Raw genomic sequence first — 22,060 nt, forward strand, 5'->3', positions numbered from 1 at the left:
AAAAAAAAAAATCACTGTAGAGTGAACAGATGGCCTGGCATATTTTTAGCCTTGCTCTCTGTTCCCATGGTATTCCAGACTGTGTGGGATTCCCCATAGACTGTTGTAAGATTGGTGGGCCCAGCCAAATGTCTTGTTTTGCAACACAGCATCAGAGGGAAGGAGGGAAACGGAATCCTGTTCAAATCAGCTCTGTTCAAGTAGCTAAATGAAAGGCTCTCACATAATCATAGATGATGGGGGAGACTGTAGAGAGATCCTGGTCTTGTGATTGTTGCTTGCTCATTGTCAGCTGCTATATTAAGTCAGGAGGGACAAAATAAATGTGAAATGCTGTTCTAATGGTATTGCCTGTATAAACAGTTGATGCATCCAAAGGTTTAGATGGTAGAGGAAAAACTCACCAGGATTTTGGTGGTCTCTGGCTTGCAGATAGGATGGGGAAAAGTAGTTTCTGAGGCTGTGAACTGTGTACTCTGAGGAAGTTCTGAATACATAATTCCAGGCAATGATCCTTTCTCGAGTGAGGTCAGATTCAGAGCTGTTCACAGGCACTCTGTATAAGTTTATCGGTGATTCTCTGTGGTCATAAACCATTTTGTTCTGTAAGCAGAGGGGTATAACCAGTGAGGTATATGGCGTGAGAGAAGGGGTTCCTCAGGTATGATGACTTTTGGATCTCAGCTGTGGTTAGAAATTCTAACTGTAAGGTATGAAATGTGGCAAGAATTGTATTTGTTGTTATCCCAAATTAGGTTTATGTCATCGTGTCTATTAAACACTGCAAGTGATTTCTCAACAGGGAACAGAAATCATAGCATCAATTTTCCTAGCAATGCCTGGATTTCTGTTTTGCACAAACATTCATTGAAGTTCATGGAGTATTATGTTCTCCTAATAGCTCATTAAGCATATTAGAATGTTTTAAACAAATTCATCCCTCATGTGTTCTCTCTGTGCAGTACCATGAGGCTCACTCTTTTTCCAGAAGATAATAAAATGATGATGAAAAGGGTCTGCCCAGTGGGGCAAGTTTCACTGCAGCACAGCACAGGTTACTAATACACCATTCCTGATCCAGCAGTTCAGCTGCACTCACCATCTGTTGCCCACCTGAGCCCAGGTGATGCTTACACAGAGCATTAATAACACATGAACAGCAGAAGCTTTCCTTTTTCCTCTGAATGCCCTCAGCCACCTGCAAAGCCTCTGGAACCACCTCTTTCCTTCTGTGCCTTTGTAATTCACTGATACACTTCACACACTCCTCAAAATGCCACACTGTGGATGTTTTCTCCATCTGGGTAACTAGTGGATATTTTTCTCCTGCTGGATCAAGGCCCCAAGGACACAGTTCATATTTGGAAGATGATGCAATTCCATGTGTTGATGCTAAACCCAGGAGAGACAGTGAATGGGCTCCCTTGAATTTGATGAGGTTTTTGGTATTGCAGCCATTAGTAGGTGATGGATTTGACAGATTTGGGAATTTGCTCAAAGTCAAGGCCAAGATTATTCAACAAATTTGCTGATGTCATTTAGGATACAGCCCCAAAATCTGCCCTCTGGCTGGTGAATTGGGTGTGCACAGTTAAAGCAGAAAGCAAAGCAGTCATTTCTGTTTATGGAAAGCTTACAGAGAAGCCAACTTTCAGGCTTGAAGGGTGCAGATAAAGGGGCAATGACTGATTCTTCAAATCAAAATTCAAAGCCATTGTTTCCAGCAATGATGTATGTCCCTGCATGCTTTGAGATCAGACAGAGGCTGATGGAAATTCATGACGCTGTTTGCCGGGGTGTGAATTATTCACACAGTCTGCCAGATCCCAGTGGCAAGGGCAGGCAGTTTGTTGGACTCCTGATCCCTAAATGCTGCTCTTCCACTCCTTACACATGTAACTGGGAACATGGTCCTTTGTGTACTTGAGGGTCAGGTTCAGGGAGAACATCAGGTTATTTAGTGTGATGTCCTGAAATGGTGACAGCACAGCTTTTAACCCACTTACTCTGGGCTGGGTAAGTCTTCCAGGTGTATCTTACTGTCTTCTCAAAAAGCCTCAGATGAGGAACTCCATTTCCTTTTTATAGTCCCAGACCCCTCCTGTTTTATAGTTCTGATGGGTAAACAATCATGGTGATATAAAAATTGTGCTTTGCTTTTAATTGTAATTTGTTCAGTTTCATTTTGCAGATAATGGTTCTTTATGGCTTTCCTCTGCTAGACTAGAGAGTCTTTCAGAACAAATCACCACTTGGTTTCCCTTTTGCCAAATTAAACAGAAAAAACTCTCTTTGGTTGCTTAAGGTGTTTCCACAGCATGTGAATTGTATGTCAGTTCTCTGCGACCTGTCTGGGTTTTCAGCATCTCTTATGACAGTGGGTACCACAACTGTGGGAGTGTTAGTTTCTCCACTGCAACGTAAAATAATTTCCCTCATCTTGCACTGCTTCCCTGAAATGCCAGAATATCACAAAGAAGTCTTGTTCTTTTCCCCTCTCTCTGTAAATCCCAGCTCATCAAAAGACAGCTCTTGTGTCTGAAGAGCTCCAGCATCCAGGACCACATTGATGCTTAGGACACCCAGGGGTGTTTAAAGAACCAGGGGTGGCTCTTGGCACACGTGGCTGCTGCACTGCCTGGCCCTGCTCAGCACTGCCTGGCCCTGCTCAGCACTGCCTGGCCCTGCTCAGCACTGCCTGGCCCTGCTCAGCTGGAACAGGTCCTGCCTCTGCACTTTTGTTCCGTGAAGGTGTAAAATGACACCCCTTCCCCAGAAGATTTCTGTTAAAATCAGAGCAAGTGCAATTCTGCTGCTCCCTGTATAAATCATGTGGGAAGCTCTCTTAATTCCACCCTGCAGCATTTACATGTTTAATCTCCTTTTGCTGTTTTTTGAGGTTTCTCACCAATGCTCCTGCCTCAGGAGATCCTGCCCAAATGTCGCTGCTGCAGCACAGCCTGACCTTTCCTGCGAGTGCTTGTCTTGCCATTGTCACAGCTCCCAGGTGCTCCCTGCTTGCACTTCAGGATGAGACGTGCTCACAGGCTCCTGCAGCATGAAGGCAGACTGCTGAGACGAGGTGTTTATTTCAAATGGCATCTTCTGGCTGTGACTTGGATCCTGCTGCAGGATTTCAGTGGACAGAGTCAGCGTGGGGTCCCTCTGAACTCAGTTACATCTACATCTTACAGATTTCTGTGTGTTAACAAAATCTCTTCTGTGCTGGTCAGTTTTGGAAGCAAATTAAGTGAGGTCAGTAGAGGTCTGAGTTTCTTCTTGCCTGGAAATGGAAGCAGGATTTAGTTCCAGTCAGAAAATCTTTGCTGGAAGAAGTGCCTGGCTGCTTTGGCAGCATCAGTACAAGAGCTGGCCAGGAGTCCTGAGAGGGTTCCTTGGCTATTCAATACCTGTATTGAACTCCCTTGCAGGAAAAGATCAGTTCCAGTAAATCTCTTCTGAGGTCTGTCACTGACTTCTCCTCCTCTCTCCCCTTCCTCCACTCCCTCTGCTATGAACATCCCTTCTGTTCTTCTCTTTAAAGTGTTCCCAGCTTCCTTTGATGTGTCAGAAGGCAGCACAGGGCAAACACCCCTTCCCAGGGCTGTCAGGATAGCTGGGAAACCCAGCAGAGATGAGGAAAATGCTTTGGCTGAAGTGAGCTGTTATTACAATGGAGAAACATGTTTGCATTGAAAGGATAATCACCATTCATCCAGGCAAGTTAAACAATACAGACAGAGGTTTGGTTTTCTCCAATTGTTTCCCAAAGCAAAAATGATTTATGTCTTCTCTCTGAGACTATTGGATGTCTGCTGAGGGGTTCATTAGAGAGACCTTCGCAGCTGCCAAAAGAACCAGCTGGATTATTGAGCCTGCAGCTCATTTTTTCTGTCCTTGTCTGCTTCCTACAATGCAGAACTAGTTTGCAATCCAGACCTTGTTTGTGGTATGTGAACCTCATGGTGGGGGACTGCTCTGTGCAGTGTCTGTCCCCAGCCTAAACCACTACCTCTAGCTCATCCTGATGGCTTATGATGTTAAGCTCTGGGGCACATGGTATGTTCCCTGTGCTGCCTGTAGGTATCACAAGAATCACACAGTCATTTCAGCTCTGGATTTTGGCAGCAGTTGGTTTTGCAGTCCTGTGTCCCCTGCAATGACATTAGCAGTTTATTTGGCCACAGACTGAAACTTGAGATTAATTTTAAGTAATGCCTTCAGTCTGGAATTAACTAGGAAGAGCTTCTTGCCTTGTCCCAGAAAAGTGCTGGTAAAATGCATGATCAAGTGCACTGCAGGCTCAAAACTCAAATATGCAGGGATTTATACATGTGTGTATATTAATGCACAAACTCTTTGCAAGTATCCACCCAAATGTAGGCCCAGTTGATCAAAATCTTATAGCCCCTGACCTGTGCTGGGAGTTGTGGTGATCAGGCCTGGCTGAAGATCTGAGCACTGCTGGCACTAATTCCATCAGCCTGTTCTGTAAATTCTTCGTCATCTCTGGCACTGATGTCAGTTATTTGCATTGTAAAATCTAATTGAAAACCTGCAAATTAGATTTAAGGGAAACTGGAGACTGAAGCACTTTGCTCAGGTGATAATTTCATTTACTGTTAAGACATTGCTTAGACCTGAATGTGAATGTATTCTCTGTTCCTCCATAATACACACCCCCAGGCATATAACATCTTATTTAATTTGATTTTAAAAGTGTAATTGTATATATCTGAGCAACAAGGTAGACTAAAATCATTGGATCAACTTTGAGAATTAAACTTAATGTGCCAGATTCACTGGGAACACCCAGTGACACTACTGTGTTATAGCACAATATGAAATAGTGTAGAGGCTTCCCAGCTGGCTGCAGGAATCTGTACCTTAAAACCTACAACACAATTTGTTGCCTCTTAGCAAAAGACCTACAGGAAATAAAAATCTCTAAAGCAACCCTGCAAGCATCTGAAATGGTATTTATTGACATAACAGTGAGGGGAGCTTGCCATGTGTCAGAGAGTTAGAGGCTGACCCTGTAACCCAGAAGGCTGGTGTCTGATTAGATGCTGTTGCTGGATCCATGAGGAGACAGATGTTCAGCTGGTGGCCACACCAGGGTCTTCATCAAAGCCTGAGTTACACCAGGTGACACATCTGCCACGTATTTAAGCTGCTACAGCGATCAGGAAGATTTTCAGCTGTAAAATCATGCTGCTCCCATCCTCAGCAGCCTGCTTGATCCTGCTGCTTTGAATGCACCACCAAATTGCCTGAAGAAGGACATTTCTGCCACTGCTTCATCCTTCTACAGCACTGATGCTGCTGGTGAAGGTGAGCAGGGATAACACTGACCCAGCTTTTCCATGTCAAATGTGTCTCTACTTCATTGGTTTCAGTCAGGATTTCCAGCCAGTCTGGGGTGCATTAACCACACATTGCAGTTTCTGGTGAAGTGGCTGTATTTTGGGAAAAGAGACATGTCTTCTCCTGCTATAAATTAATGGGGCTTCAGTGATCTCTTGTGATACCAGGGGTAGGAATTTGGTTGTGAGTCACACGAGAACATCTGGGCTCTGCTGCCTGGCTGGCAGGGCTGCAGTTCTTGAAGTCTTCTGCAATATGGAAGTTTTAAGAAAATTTATAACTTGTCCTAGGCTCTGAGCTCATCATGTATCTCCTTATTTGCCCTGCCTACATGAGCTGATTTTTTTATTTTCCCTAAGAAAAAGAGAGGGGAAAGGATTCAGTGTAAAGGATCAGATCGTGCCTTTCTCATTCAACAGAGAATTTTGCATATGAGTAAAAACTTTGTCATTTTCTCATCCAGATTTGCTTGTTCTAAATGAGCCCTTTGGCTTATTGTGGCATTTACTGGCACAGAGGGAATTTATAAGCACTGAGAGAATCTGAGGGAAGAAGTGTCATGCGCACACATTAGTGCATTATCTGCAGGGCTTTGAGAAACTGCTGGGTTTTAGAGCATGTGGGGAAAAAAAATAAAACACCACACCAGAAAATTGAGAAACTGGGTCATCTGGATTCATTTGCTGCATCTTTCCAGCTAGGCTTTTGTTGCTGCTCAGGCTGACATGTCTGAGCTCTCACATGGATTGTGCTGCACCAGGATTGTACAGGGTCCTGCGTGCCTGCTCTCCTTGCACTCATCCTGTTCCTTCTCCTGGGGGTCTGCAGGGCCCAGAACAAGGTCAGGGTTGTGCTGCAGCTGGTTGTGAGCTCTTAGAGCAGCCAGAGGGTCCCTGCTGGGTACTACAGGCAAAGCCACAGGCACACGAGGGGACTGGGTTATCACAGAGAAAGCCAGCTGGGGGGTCAGCACTGCCCCACCTCCCTGGACTGTTTTGCCTCTCACTTCTTCTTTTTCAGCTACTTGTTTGCCCATTCCTTTTTTTCCAGACAGCACAGCACACAACAGCCTCTCCAGTCTAGGCTGCTTTTCTCCCTCTATCCCAAAACCCTCTTGAAAAATCTTCCAGACAGACCTTTTCTGGGGCAAATGCCACTTTTGTGGCTGCGTTTAAGTTCAGTATAATCTCATTTTATGGTGAGTAGTGATCAGAAAGGATAAACTGTGACACTGAGATTGTAAGCAATAAGTACATTGCTTGTTTGCATAGTGTACTGAACACAACCCTTCTCTGTCTCATCACATGAGTATATTTTTGGACTGCTAATTTTCCTATACAAAAATCGTATTCTCTGCTGCATCAAGGAAGTTTTGTTTTATCCCAAATGCCCAATGAGTTTTCTCTCCTGTAATCTGGATTTTTCAGGGAATGAGACTGCTGTGCGTTGTGCACGTTTTTGTCTGTCCTTTCTCCTTTCCAAAGAACTTCTGATAAGAGGGATGGGGGTCACTGAGGTTTTAAGTTCTTAGGAGCGCCATGCACAGCAAGAGCTTGCAGGGAAGGAGATTCTGTTGGCACCCTGCTCTGAGATGAGAGGGTAGGACACAGATCCACCACTTACTAAGCTCTTGAGATCCACATAGGAGAGTATTGAGTCCCAGCTGAAGAAGGTTTGGTCAGAGCACACCTTACCCAAACAAAGACATTATTTCTCCCTGCAGAATGATTTATTGGCTTATTCAAGTGAAAACTACTGCTATACTTCCACTTGTGGTCTTCTGTAGAAGACACAGACTCTGTCTGAGCAACAGATGATATACCAAGCTCAACACATATTTTCTGATCTTTTCTTCTAGGTGGAAAAACTGGCAAAGTACTTGGACCCAAATGATTTGGGAAGAATCAATTTTAAGGACTTCTGTCACGGAGTTTTTGCTATCAAAGGTATGTGCATATTTCTTAAAAATAATCCCCTTCAGTTCCACTAATGTTTCTGTGGTTGCAGAAAATGTAATGATCAAAGACATCCTCTCTTTTGACTGTGGTTATTTGTAGTGACAGTAGAGCAGCTCTGGGAACAGAGCCAGGATATTTTTCCTTTTTGTGCATCTCATGTATTAATGGTGAGCAGTGCTGGAGTTCCTGCATCCACTGGTGCTTGTGCATTGGTTTACTGTTAATTTTTGTCAAAATACATGTGATGTGGTTTAAAGACAAATACAGCAGAAGAAAGAGTAGCTTTGTGGTTAGCAGGCAGTGCCCAGGTCTGATACTTCCAGGTTCTGCTGTTGATTTACCTCAGGAAGTTCGAGACCCCTCGGGCTTTAGTTTCTCTTCCAGGAAATGTAAGACTATTATACTCTTCTTGAGGGATCTAAGTTAATTAATGTTTTCAGAGTACTTGTGGTCATATATTGTGGAATGAAACGGGTTAATTACAGGTTGGCTGTGCAAGCCCTGAGGATAGAGACCAGGTGGATCAAATCACCTCCTTTTCAAGGAAACACAGTCCTGGACAGAAGACACAGACATTGCTGTGCTTTATAGCTCAGCCAAAGGGCAGCAAAGAAACCAGTGAAGAGGCACTTTGGCTGCTCATTAGTTTCCTAACTTCCCATAGTGCAATAATCCACCCTGTCCTCTTCCAGGCACATGGGATGTCCTTTGTAAAGTGCTGGAGTGCTGTCACAGCCCAGAGGCTTCACTTCAGGGACAGGGTGAATGTCACAGTGATCGTGGTGTGATTCTGGGAGAGGCCTCTGGAGAGTCTGCTATGATGAGATTATTATGAAGCCATAACGATGCAAGACCATAACACCACAGCAATTTTAATTAAAGTTTATGGCAGCCAAAGACAGTGTGTAATTAGGTAAAATTACAGTGAGAAGCTGCTCTCGTCCATGTTCTTGGAGACACCATCCAAGGTGACACTGATGTGTTTGAAGAGAAGGCAAGAGAAAGCCCAGAAGGAAAGTTAATACCTTAGTGCATAGACACTAAAATCGTGCTGGAGGTTTTCCTTGAGCAGGAAATGCTGTGGCAAACTGAGTTCTAGGTTAAGGAAGACACAGGCTCTGTAAATCACCTGGTAGTCGTCTGTAATTCACAGACTAAAGATGTGCACAAATGCACAAAATATGATCAGGAAGGGATAGAAGTGACCCAGAACATCTCTTCTGTAATAACTGTGCCCTTGTCCATGGTAGGCAGTTCCCTCAGTGATGGAGTGGGCAGCTGTGTTTCCTTTACTGGCAGGGACAGTGTGTCATATTGGCAGGTACCAGAGAGTGATGGTGCCCTGGGAGTTTTCATCCTTGCTCATCTTGTGGGAACTGATTCCTGTATTCATATCCCAAGGTCTAGTCCTGCAAAGATGTGACTGTACCAAACTCTCTGGAATACCTTGTACTCCAAGTTTATGAATAGCCTAAAGCTCTTACACTGAGCAAATTATCAGTAGGGTCCAGATCATTTGTGTGATGGTTATTGGGGTGGGGGGTGGTGTGAACAGATGCAGAGAAACCACCCAATCCTGCAGCACCACGCAGAGCTCCCTTTGCACATCATTAGCATTTCAACACTCACCCAGTGTCAGTGATAAGTGTGTATCATCACAGCAGCAGCTCTATCTCTTTCTGATAAGACACTGTGCTCCGTGTTTTCACAGCGTCTCTTCAGAACAGCTGGTTCTATTGCTCACCTCACAGCATGGAAATTTTATTGGTCTTTGGCTACCAGCCATGTTTTCCTTAAAAATGAAATTGCTCATGTTAAAGTTCAGGAAGGGTACGTCAGCCTTTCAGAATGGAAAGCCTCCACCGTGTTGTTACCTCTCATTTTGCAGTGCAGCCACATCTCAGGGGTAGCATCAGGCTTGTTATCAAACAAAAGCAATTTGTCTTGGCAGCAACAGATTATAAATATGATTCTTTGACATCTCAGCCTATTACAATGGTTTGGGGCAATCAGATTAATAGAGCAAAATGAGATGCTACTGTAAATCCAGTGGGTTTTTCAGTAATGAAGCTGTGCTATTCTTAGCACTGGAAGCCAAATATTGAAATTCAAGTTCTGCTATCCTAATGCCTTGCTGTATTTCTTATTTATGAGACTTCAAATTAATTTGTCTCATAGATGCTTTCCTTTATAGTGTGCTGAAGAAATTGTTTGCTGGCCAGAGGTGATACAGTGTCAAGGTTTTTGTGGTAGTTCAGTGCCTTGAATTTATTTAAATCGTGAGGGTTTAGGCATCTAGAACAACAGAGTCAGATCAGAGTTGACCTCTGATGATGTTGGTTTGAGCATTTCATATCCAGGGATGGATCTGAGCAAAAAGCTAAATGTTGGAACCTGAAAAAAATCCCAAACATCAGAGTGTTTAATGCCTGCTCTGTAACTGGTTGGTAGCAGCTCCTGCTGCAAGGAGAAACTCCTATCCCTGAATTTAAAATCTGCAGCTTGGCCTCTCTCCTCCACAAACCAGGGCATTGTTCACTCTTGCATGGGCAAACAAAAAGTGTTGTGTTCCTCTGCAAGTGGACATCAAGCCTTGCCCCCTCCTTAGTACTTCAGGGCTGGGTAAACCTCATGGCATAGGAGTCATGCACCTTCACAGCAGCTGATGGGACCATCAGGTGTAAAAGAGAGTTAATTTTCTTCAGCTGCTGAGTAGCAGGAACTGTGGGGAAGGATGGGCTGAGGAGTCTCACTCGTGGTAGGGACCCTTGGAAGTGATGGAGGGGACTTTTTCAAGTGGAGGTAAATATGCTGGAGAGGAGAAGTGTGTTGGAGGAGCTCATTCCCACTGTGTCTCTGGGGGTGGAATACTGGACAGGCATGGTGCTTGCTATTTATGGAAAGCTTTGCTTCTTTTTGCTGGTCTTCTGTGGATTAAAGGACTTTGCCTCAGCATCTGTGCTGAGCCCCTGCTGTCTAGGCTGCTTTCCCCAAGCAATTAGGCTGTGCCAGAGCCAGGGGCAGAGTTGCCATCAAATTTAAAGCTTTGCAGCAATTTCATTGGAATGCCAGAATATGAAGGTTTTACTCCTGCTGAAGCTGCCCTCTTTATCTGCTCACTGCAGGGCTTTATTTCTAATAACTGTGTCTGTCTGGAGAGCAATTGCCATGAAATAACACCTGTAACCTCTTACCAAGCTGCTGTGTCAAATCCAGGACAGCCTAAGGAATGGGTCTGCTCACAGACACCAAGAGCAGCCAGAACATCACTCAAAGGTTGAGTTCCCATTAATTCCAGCAGGGTCAGCATGGGATCCATTCCTGTTTGCTCAGCAGAGCCAATGGCTGGTTTTGCTGTGCTGAATTTATTGTACTGATCCAGTAAATATTTTCTGCCACTTGTAATACTTAAAGGCTTGAGTGGAGCTGTTAATTCTAAAGTGCTGTGTGGGCTGTTGGGTTCTACACTCAAACGTTTGGAGGACCAGGCTCTTACTATGATTTCTGTTGTCTTTCCAATAGTCTCTTTGCTTTGGTATTCCACTTAAAAACACCCAGACCTTGACAAATAAAGGGGGAGCTCCCCCTGCTGCCCTTGGCGTTGCAGCTCACAGAGATGAGAGGGTATGGAACAAGCACAAACTAAACCAGAATTAAAATTTAAACGTAGATGTATTGTGACTCTGTAGTTTATTTTAACCATGAAAACAGCACTGACTGTGTAGCAATTGGGGGTTTTTGTAATGGGAGAGACTGAGCCATGGTAGCACAGAGCACTTCTGCAATAATGAATTGTGCTTTAGCACAATCTCTGGTTTTTCAGATGAAACCATACAGTCTGTTTTTCTCCTGGAACAAGAGAATCTTTCCTTCATCTTGTAGAAGTTTTAAGGGCATTTAAGTTTTGCTCTGTCACGGTATTTGAAAATGGAGAGTTGTAGGAGCTCCTTCATGTTCATGAACAGGGTGGAAGAAGCACAGCTGTGAATTTATACACTTCCCCACCTGCAGCAATAGCAACCCTTGAATCTTCAAAATAGTAACAGAGACCATTATGTGCCTGCAAAAATCCATCTCTGTGCCTCCCTAGATCCTTAGGCAGCTAATTACTGCAGCTGGCTGGAAAGCTTCTAGAAGCAGGCTTTGTGTGAGCAGATAAAAAGTAGATATTTCTCTGTGAGTTCCTAGCAATTTTGATGAAAATTCCAAGGATACAGATTTGCTCTAAGTTTTAAAGAACTGTTCCAGAAGGGATGTTGGCTGTTCTGGCAGCTCAGACTGTCACAGGTTATTTGGACTGTAAAAGAAAATAGTAAATATGAAATTTGATGGGTTTTTTTCAAAACAAAGTTTTCCAAAGCAGAGTATTTCTGCCCTTCTGTTTCATTGGAGATTTTTTTTTAATATACTTTTGTGCTTTCCTTCAGATGCTCCAAACAAACGTATTTCTCACAAAACCACTGCCAACTCCTGACCATCTCTTTCAACTGAAATGAAAATGTAATTTGCAGTCCCGTAGCTGAGAAAAGTATTGTACCAGCTTTGCCCTGAAGATCCAGCATGGAGTAAGGGATGTGTTGCAGTTATATAAAAGGGAGTTTATTTGCCAGACACCAGTATTTGTATTATGGACCAATACCTAAGACCAGGGCAGCTGCACTGGGAATTTCAGTAAAGCAGTGCAGAAACCCCCAAAGTCCTGATGAACCCGTTTAGGCTCGTGCTGTAGATCTCAAACTTCACAGTAGGCCATCACTGGAGATGATCTGATGGTTCTATCCATTTTATTAAGAATAACTTACTGACAGGAGAGGTGCTTGGGGTGGCTCCAGGGAGGACGACTGTCAGCAGATGTGAAGAGCTGAGCTCTCCTGCTGTAAATTAAGCCATAGCTGTTCAATGAACTGAAGTTGGTTACTCCTAAAAGTACTTGAGAGTTTTAAACTAAATTTTACTAAGTACAGCCTGAAACCATAAATGAGTCTAATACACCGTTAAAGATCCAAGGGTAGATAAGGTAAAAAGCCATTGCTGTTAGGAAAAATGCCAGAAACCAACTACATTCAATTAGGTAACCAATTTGATTTCCTATAGTATTAAAATTGCCTAATTGCCTGTGAAAATTGCTTGATGTAGTATGGGTTAAATCTCCTTCTTGGAGCATTTGCAGGAAACAGCTTTGCTAAAATCGAATTTATTTGTGGCCAGAATGTCTGTTTGCAAATTGGCTGTTTGTTAGGATGTGAAAATCATTTTTTTTTTATGAAGCTGAATGTAAATTTGAAAAATTATCTCAAGATAATCATGTCTAGCAACCTGAGTGAACTGACAAAGTTAAAGGTTCATGCCTTCCCCTTCAGTGACTTGTAAAATGCTTTCATCATCATTGCTTAGGGCTAAAGATGACCCTGTTCTGGCCAAATGAATTGTGTTTGTTTATGCATTTGTGGTATTAGGATAAATAGGGTTTAGCTCAGATAATTTTGACAGACCAAATGCTGCCCAAAAATGTATATGGGGGAATTTTCCCAACCATAGCAAAGGAGAGAACATCAAGCACGTGAATATCTGTAGACACCCAAATGAACTGTCTCTAATCAGCCATGTAAGTGGCTTTCAGTTCTGCCTTTTCCTGGGAAATGAAGTTATAGAAATAATGGGGCATCTCAGTGCAGGATTCCTTTCCTCCTTTGCAGTGGGTTATTTTTGGACAGATTCTAGCCTTGGGTGCCCAGTGCTGCACAGCTTGACATACCCACCGTGGCAGCTCTGCAGCCTCAGCACCACATCTCTGCTCAGGAGTGGTTCTGGTAGCAGAGAGCACTCCGTGTTCCAGACCAGGCTGCTCCCTCTACAAATCTCTGTCCAGTTTTTGTCTGTATTTCCACATTGGGATTTGCCAGAGTAAACCTTGATTCATTGTTGTTTTCTGTCTGGACTGTGACACACTAATTTAGTTCCCTGGCATTTCCCAGTAAGCCAAAATGTATTCTGGTGGTAAGAATATGCACAGTATTTGAGGCACTCCAGTGTTCCCTCTTTGTGTGATGCCCCTTGTGTAAACCTCTCAGAGTACCTGGAAAATTCAAATTGTATTTAGGTTAGGGAAGCAAAAGGTGAAGTATATTGGCATTGTTGCAGAAAAACACTGAATAAGAAAGCTGATGTATTGTCCAACTGTGCCCAAACCCACCTCCCTGGTGATAAGGAGTGGCCCAAGGGAAACATCAGCACCAGAGTCCTGCAGAGGGAAGAGATTCCTATTTGTGTCTTCACAGGGAAGAGCAACAGAGAAATTATTCTTTAAAGTCAGTTCTTAACAGGAGTAAAACCAGTGCACAGCCCTAAGATTCTTGAAGCCAGTGGCCATTTTTCCATTGATCTGATGGATGTTGGGACAGGTTCAGATGTCTGCAGGGTAGCAATGCTGTGGTTTAGTAATCTCAGGGGAAAATGGCCTCTCAGTTCTTCCTTCTCTTCTTCCCTTTTTTGTGGAGTATAATGACATGCAGACCTTCCCTGGAGGATGAGGGATCTGTCATGCCAGATTCTGTGCCAAGCAGTGCCCAGGGGACACTGCCTGCTGCACACTCAGACATCTCCCCACCAAAAAGTCACCTTTGCAGGAGGAGATAGTCTCAGATGAACTTACATCCCGAGTCTGTCAGCGCCAAGAGAAACTTGGCCTGAGCAAGATTTGGCTTCTTTTGCCATTTTCAGCTGTGCAGCAAGGTAAACAAATTGGATTAAATGCCTGTTGATGTTCTGGAAATGGGTCAAAGGCTTGATCATTATTGTGGTTCTGGATCAGGCTGTAAAAGCCTGTGCCAGGAGGCTCTTGTGAAGAAGTGGTGAGGGCTTCCTCTGAGCTGGTTGGGTACAAAGGAGGCAGTGCTTTTCTCCCCAGTGTGTTTACTGAATAAATGACAGGCTTGAATTTAAATGGCCAAGGGCTGTCATGAAGTGGTCCACCCTGATGGACAAGGAAGATGAAAGAATGTGATCAGGAGTAATGTTAGGTAAGAAGTGAACAGCAAAGAGGGGACACACAAGACCTTGCAGCTAAACTCTAGATTTGGGACCCTGGAGGTCTGGAATCTGTTTGTGACTCTAACAGACCAGTCTGGCTGGCCTTTTGAAAGAAGGCAAAGGAGAAACATGTCACACCCCTTGTTTTGGGTAGTTAAATCCTTCTTTGAAGACCCACAGCCTTCATGACTTTTCTCCACCAAAACCAAAAAGGTTGGGAAGGTGCTGACCTAACAGGCTCAAATGAAGATTGACTGCTTAGAGCTCTTTAACTAGAAGCACTGTTGTGAGCACAACTGCATGAGGAAAATAAAGCTTGGAATTATGGCTGAAGATACTGTTGTTGAGAAATTTTAGAACGGTGTAAACATATTTCCTTCATTACACTAATCTACATCCATTACTGTGCAGCACTTGGCATTTATTTTCTTTTTTTTGCTGGGGATAGCTCACTTTAACGAGTAGCTGCTCCATATCATGCAGAGACCTTTTAGCAAAGCAGTTCATACATGTAATGACTCTCACAGTGGGTGCTGGCACAAGGCATTTTGATGAGTAATAAGCTTTGGTTATTAATGTCAAAAGGTACGAACAGTAAATTGAATTCTCCTCTGTGAGAGGATTAGAGAATAACCTCAGCCAGGCACAGGCTGAACACTTAATGCTAAAGCCAAAGGAAAGAAAATGGTCGTGGCTGGTTGGGAAATGTGAGAGTTGCAGGCAGGGCAGGTTATGTAGAAAGATGCCCTCTCTAGGCAAACCAGGTTAACATCTGGTGTCTGTCAGCCAGGGGATTGTTAGTCCCAGATGAACTCCTCTGTGGGAAGTGACCCTGACACACCATTTTTGTCCATGATCTCCAGCAAAGTGTGCATTTAACAGCTTTATTTTTTTCTCTGTTCAGTACCTTGGCAGAATCTCACTTTGCTGCAGAAGCTGGAAAAGGGAAAAAGTCCTTCTGCCTGTTGTCCAAGTGTCACTCCTGAGATCTCAGTGGTGGCTTCATTCCCCAGGTGCTGCCTCCAACATATGCCTGTGTGTGGGAGACAGGGACAACATAGTGGTCCCCCATTTTAGACTTCCTGCATCTCTGCTCACCTTTTCTGGATTTTAAAGTGCTTCTTTCCTTTGTAAAGGACTCTTCTCCTTAACCACAACATATCTTCATCCCTACAGATGTTACTGCTGTATTTAAAACCAAGAGAGAAGATCAGCTAACAGTATAAACCTGTGCAGTTCACAGTCCCTTACCCTACCCTGTTTCCTCTGGCTCACCTGCCTCCTGAGAGGGTGTTGGTGTGTAATGTCACAGCCAAATGTACTGCATTGGTGATGGGATGGAAGGGAGGGATAACTGCTGGATAATTGCAGCTTCCAAGTAGAATAGTGTACAACACATGCTGAGAAGGTTTCACACAGTCTAAAATAACCTGGCCTGACATTCCTGCCTTGTGCAGCTCACTGTGCCAAGTGCAGCCACTGGTAATTAATGGGGAACGAGGCATTTGGTGATTTCAGTGTTTCTATATTTGTCTCTGGATGCCAGACGAGGGAAGGACTGAGGGAAACACAGACATTGATTTTTCCAGCTCTTAATGTGGTTGTTAACAAAAGCAAACACGGAAGCTGGAAATCTCCAGTTGCAGGGCATAGATACTTGCTTGCCAAACACTGAACTCTTGGTGACAGAGCTTTTTGTGAAGGGGAATTTGTGACACTTGGGTATTGCCCCATTATCATTTTGACCAGAGAAAATTAGAAGCAGCTGCACTGACACTAATGTGCAGTAGTCACTAGCTCATGCCAAGCCTGCAAATCCAGGGTTTGATTTCAGAGTTTGGGTTGGTCAGGGCTGGGTTTCTGTTCTGCAGGATGGTTCACCAAGCCAAGCAATGTCCGGCTCCCATTTTCATTGCTGTGTAGTGTATCTGTGCTGAGAGTTGGCATTAGTGGAATTGCACTTACTCTAAGTGCTACACACTGAGTATGAGCTGGACAGAACCCTAAAGGCAGAGCTTTGTTACAGCTATTTAAATATTTTCCAGAGCTGGCTTCCAAGTGCATACAAACTGGCTCCAAACCTGTGTTTCTTCCTCCATTGTCCGTGCTGTGTCTGGGAAGATGAACTCTCAGCCTTGACCATTTGCTCTCATTTCTCTTTGCCAGGCTGTGAAGACTTACTGAAAGATGTCCTGTCTCCTGAAAACTCTGAGCCTCAACACTATGAGCCACAGTATGTTGATTACTATTACCAGGTAAGAGAAGCACTAATTCTGTCTCATGTTAGTGGGCTGAGGAAGCCTCTGGAGTGATGGGTAGTTGTGTCCTTGTAAATGCTGTTGTTTTACTTGGCCTATTAACTCTTCCTTCCCAGATTCACAACTTTTAGCAAACCATCCATTCTGGTTTATCTGCATTTCACACGGGGTAGCTGTCAGCTGGTGTGAGAGTATTTAGCATTTGGATTGTGATACTCCTGCAGGCCTCTTGGCTGTGAAGGGAGATACCGGTACCAGCTCACTGGCACCTCACAAGTGCAAAACACTGATCTGTGTCTAATTAGATCAGTCAAACTTTGTAGGTGAACAAGGCCTCAGGGACCTTCTGCAGATAATAAACAGGGACTCAACAGCTGTTGGGAGGCACAAACAATACACCTTTGGAAATTTTGGTAGTATTTTGGCAGGTGGGTGTAGCATATTCTCAAACCATTAAATGTCTTCATCGCTATCCTTAGTTTGACAGTATCTGTGCAGTCTAACAAGCAGAGCAGTCTGAAATTTTCCTTTAAGCATCTCTTTGTCTCTCCTTCACTTTACTTTGGTTTTAATCACCTCCACTCATGTAAATCCTGAAGATTTAAAGTGCATTGTACACTCAGACAAGGGTTGTGTGTCAGTGGTGTTATGAGACTACAAGTGATCCTGAAGTCAGTAGGGAAAGCATTTTACCTTCACAGGTGATGAAGTGTGAGAGCAATACTCATGTGTTGTGGAAGGACATGTGATGAGCATGCTGGTGTTTCACCACTCCATGGTGTTATACAGAATGGTTTCCAGTGTTCATACAAAAAGCACAGAGACATTTCCTTCCCCTCAGTGTTCATCACCACTCTGCTTGTTTGTAAACCCCTGGTTTTTTGTAACTGATGACATACATACCCACCATGCTGTTGCTTAGTTACCTTAATAGATACCATAAACCAAAGTCCCTGTTCTGCAGTAGCTGATAGAGGCTATAAAATTAAACTGGGCTCTCTGCACACTCCTGATGTTCCCCTGTTGCTGTGCAGACATTGCAGGCTGAGTCTGACACTCTTTGAAGGCTGCTGACATGGGCATTGGGTCTTTATTCCTCAGGGATTTCACATCTGCTGTCACCCAAAGATGTGCTGGGGAGAGACAGTTCTTGAAGACAAACTTGAGATTGGCTGCAAACTGCACCTCTCCTGCCAGCTGTCCTCCAGGAGAGCCTGAGGGTGGGAAGTGAGGTTGCTAATCCTGATAGCAGCTGATGAGTTTGATGAGTGCTGGATATTTGATTCTAGGAGAGGCAGAGGGTGACCCTCCCTGGTCAGAAAGAGCTGCTGTGGCAGTGCTGTGGTGGAAGCCTTGCTGATCCCTCCTCCTGATGTCCACCAGCCCCCTGTATGGTCCCTGCAGTGAGGGGCACCACTGCAGTGGAGTCAATGCGGTGTTTGCCCACTTTAATTGGGGAAAAGCAGGATTTGTGCAGCCTGGGAGCAGAACCAGGTCCTTCCCCACCTTCCCACAGAGTGATCTGTCACGGTGGGGAGAGGACAGGGAACAGTGCACGTTGTTGTACAGCCCGTGCTTATCCCGCAGCTCTGCACCGCCGCCCGCCAGAGGGGCTCGGTCCGGCTCCCATCTCCGGGTCCTCCAGGTGCAGTTTGGAAAATGTTCGCTAGATGTCAGCTGAAGACTGGGAAAAGGCTGTGAACAGGCTCGGTGCGTGCCTTTGAGGATCCTCTGCTGTGGCAGGAAGTTGGAGTGTTCAGTCTGATGAAAGAGGAGAATCGAGGGGCAGGTGGATTTGAGATTATCACCATTCCTGACAGTTGTTCCCCCTTCTGAAGGAAACACGGACTGAAAACATACGAGCTGCCCTTGCACCTCCCACCCCTTATTGAGTGTGAATTCCCGGTGCTGTAGTCAAGTTTATGGACAGCTCCCAGTGGCACAAATGGTAGTTGCCTGTCTAATCTGATTTTCATCCCATTATACCCTTTGCATGTCTGTCTGATTCTCAGGTGAGGTCAAATTCTCAGGCAGCAGAAGGATACAACTGCTGCGATGGCACAAATAGATACTTTAAAAGGGAATGCATCCCTTTTTTATTCCTCCCAGGGGGTTGTGCTTACACAAAGGCAGGTACTGAGCTGGTTCATTGTTATGCTGTCTCTGTATTCACACGGTGATTTGTGAGGAAGAAGGGGAGATTTATCCTTGTCCTGTATTACTCCCTCTGTGCCCTGCTTTCATTTTTCCTTCCCCTCCCAAATGCCCACTCCCTCTGTTGAAGCTTTCTGAAGCCCACAAGAAGCAAACTGAAGAGGTGACGGTAATCCCAAGAAGTGGGATGAGGTGGCAGGAGCCACAGTAAGGGGCTGCACTAATCCAGCTGTTTATATATGTTGAGTCAAATGGGGAAGAAGAAACTGCCAAGTCTCCAGCCTTTAATTGCAACCAACTGGGTGCAATTTATTTAAATTGATATATGAAATCCCCAGATACCAGGAACTTGGGGCATTTCATTTGACGTTTTCTAAATTATCTGCTTTAACTTTTTGGGTTTTTTTCAGTGTAAACGAGAGCAAAAGCTGCCAAACTTTTAATGTCTGAAAACTTGGTCTAAAAAGGAGAAAAAAAAATACTATTGTATCTGCACTTCAAAATGCAAAGACCATTCCATGGAAGGTTCCTAATGGTCTATATCGAGAGGCTGTGTGAGTGACATCTCAGGTAAATGGAGAGCTCTTCCTTTGAGCTTAGGTCTTTTAGGGTGTGATATGCAAATGAAAAGAGCAGCACTTAGTTACTACGTGACTGTACATTCAGTGAGACCTCTCCCACTGATTTCCATCAGCATTGATTCAGCCTACAAAGAGTGTGTTTTCCCTTTGGACCAGAGAAAGCTGGTCCACAGGAATTTAGGAGGCTGGGGTTGCAGTTAGGAGCCAGCAGTTGTAGAGCCCCTCAGCTACAGGACCTACGAATAAACGTGCCCTGTCTGTCTGTGAATTCAGAGTCTGTTGATTTGGTTAAGATCTGGACTGTGCTCCATTTGAGGCACTGCTTCAGTTAAGTGTTGTTTATTAGTATAATTTCTGTCTCTCACAGCCTTTAGAGAGATAGTAGAAACGCTCTGAATTTGCCAGAAGTCAATTTATCACTCCTGAATTCCTTTCACAGTGTTTGCTGCTACAGCCCCAACTCTTGTTTTGGCTTCAGTTTGAAGGGAGACAAAAGTCTCCCTAGTCCAGTTTGCTTTGTGGCTTTGTGGTAGCACTTCAGAGCCCTTGGATAGCCTTTTGGAGATAGTAACCCACACAAAGTCCAGAGCTGAAGTATGTGTGTGAAAGCCCAGACCCAGATTCAGCCAGCTCAAACAAAGCAGGGTGCCTGTGTCTAGGATTTCCAAATGGCTGGCTCTGGGCCTTCCCGGGCACCTGGCCAGCTGGGAGCACTAGCCACAGGATTCAGGGAATCAGGCTGGCTGCAGCTGCAGCTCCCTGGCCAAGATTTGCATAGCAGAGAAGCAGAGACCTGGGTCTAGGTGCTCATCTGTCTGAGCATCCCTTAGGGAAAAGGGAATCAGCAACAGGAGCTCCTTGTTGAGCTCTTCACCTGATGTATTTTGTCTGTTCAGACTTAAAGGGAGCCTGACTCTAGAGCACCTCAGTAGATGACAAAAGAAAGGGTTAAGTGACAGGTCCTGGATCCTCTCACCACCAGCTAGCAGGGTCCCTACCTCAGCAGCTGCTTGTGAAGGGACAGACCATATATTTTTAGGTGTGAGTAGTTGCCTTTTCATCTGAAATCAATGCCCAAAAGCCACACATGCAAACCCAGTGGAAGAGCTTGCTGTGAGGTACAATAACGGCAGGGTCCTTGTTTTAAACAAAGCTGTTTGTTCCTTATTCATTGTTGCTGTATTGAGTTGCCACTTACCTTTTTTTTTCCTGCTCTCACCTGTAAATAAGAGAGTGAATCTGCCTCTTAACAAAATACAGGACGATTGCTGCATGTCAAAGAACGAGCTGCCTTTTCAGTCCTGTGTGTGTGTTCTCCTGCCCGCCAAGTGATTAATTACACTGTATGAGCAGCAGAAAAATTGTTGAAACATGACAAATGAGTTGTGTTTGCCTCTGGGATGGAGCTGGGGCTGCTAGCTGATCTGCTGCTTTGGAAATATTTCCAGTAGCAATTAGGAGGCCCCCACCAGCTTCTGAAAAAAGTTTTTCTTCCTTGCTGGCTGCACGAGGATCTCTGCTAGCACCTGTGTCAGAGCAGAGCTGGGGGAGCCCTTCTGCACTGGGAAAAGACTGATCCAAATAGGTTTTTCATTAGGCTGTGGAAGGGGGTGGCAGTCTGAGACACAGCTGCACTGAGGAGAGGTTTGCACAGGTCTTCCTTGGCAGTCTAGGATTGCAGTTATTATCTCTGGTTGTGCCATCTCTTGCTATTTATTGAAAAGCAAAGTACAGGAAAGCATTGACTGTTTTGTTGAACTCAGACCTGTTGTTCTCTTCTTGTTTCTCTCTTAAATGAAGCTGTCCTTTTTCTTCCCCACTGAGGACATCCCTTTCACCAGGCACACCAGCAGCTGCAGCAGTGCCAGTTTGCTGGTGAACAAACCCCTCTGGGTCACTTCAGTAGAAAGGAGCCAACAAAGACATCAAATTTTACCTGAGCCCAAGAAAACCTGACTTATGAATTCTGGTTTCCCAGCAGCCTGTTCTGCCCAGTTTGGGGTGTTGTCCACCACCAAAGCAATGACAGTCAAGCCATAGTACTGACCTGACACCACAAGCTAATGCAGCTCTTCAGTACAGGTAGCACCACTCATCCTTCAGAGCTGCTGATGTATTTTTATCTTTGGTGCAGGCTTGGCAGTGCTGAGCCCTTGACAAAGTGTCTTCCCACACAGTTTGCTCTGGGTCTGTGCACTCTTGCTGTACTGAGCCCACTCGTTCTTCTGGAAGCTGAGGCAAAGTTTGAGTGAAGAGTATCAGATCTAGTGGGGAAACCAGAATATTTTTAATTTTTACCTCATACATGCTGTGTTTTGAAGCAAAGACTCCACCTCAACCACTGAGTTGACAGTGTTCTCGGGCAGAATAATTGACCTCATTTGTCAGGAGGGTTTTCTTGATACTGTTTTTCTAACAATAATCCCAGGTGTTGCCGATCTGTTAATGTGAAATACATCTTTCCTCCTGCCCTCTGTGGCAGCATTTGCTGAGACGCTCCTGCCTTAGCAGAGTAACTAAGAAGTGGTTAAAGTGGAAATACCTTTTCAACCTATAGCCAAGAGAAAAAACAGCCTGTGCAGTTAGAAGAAGCAATATTAAACACAGCACGTTGAAGTGGTTTTTTTTTTTTTTCTTCTCATCAACCTCCAGTTTTCTTCACCACCCACATGCTCTCAGTCATTCTTGGCTCCCATTGTGTTTTCAGCCCTGC

General features: G+C 44.5%; 1 protein-coding gene across 2 annotated transcripts in view; it reads left to right on the plus strand.

The window, feature by feature from the left end:
* The window catches only part of RAB11FIP4 (RAB11 family interacting protein 4), a 114,469-nt gene that overhangs the window by 28,547 nt on the left and 63,862 nt on the right, over nucleotides 1-22,060 (plus strand). For both annotated transcript variants that reach the window (XM_032706700.1, XM_032706699.1), the window contains exons 2-3: nucleotides 7,226-7,313; nucleotides 16,521-16,609. In XM_032706700.1, the coding sequence (XP_032562591.1) occupies nucleotides 7,226-7,313; nucleotides 16,521-16,609 (177 nt within the window). The remainder of the gene's footprint in view (nucleotides 1-7,225; nucleotides 7,314-16,520; nucleotides 16,610-22,060) is intronic.

The sequence above is a fragment of the Chiroxiphia lanceolata genome, chromosome 19 (genome assembly GCF_009829145.1).
Source record: "Chiroxiphia lanceolata isolate bChiLan1 chromosome 19, bChiLan1.pri, whole genome shotgun sequence".
Lineage (NCBI taxonomy): Eukaryota > Metazoa > Chordata > Aves > Passeriformes > Pipridae > Chiroxiphia > Chiroxiphia lanceolata.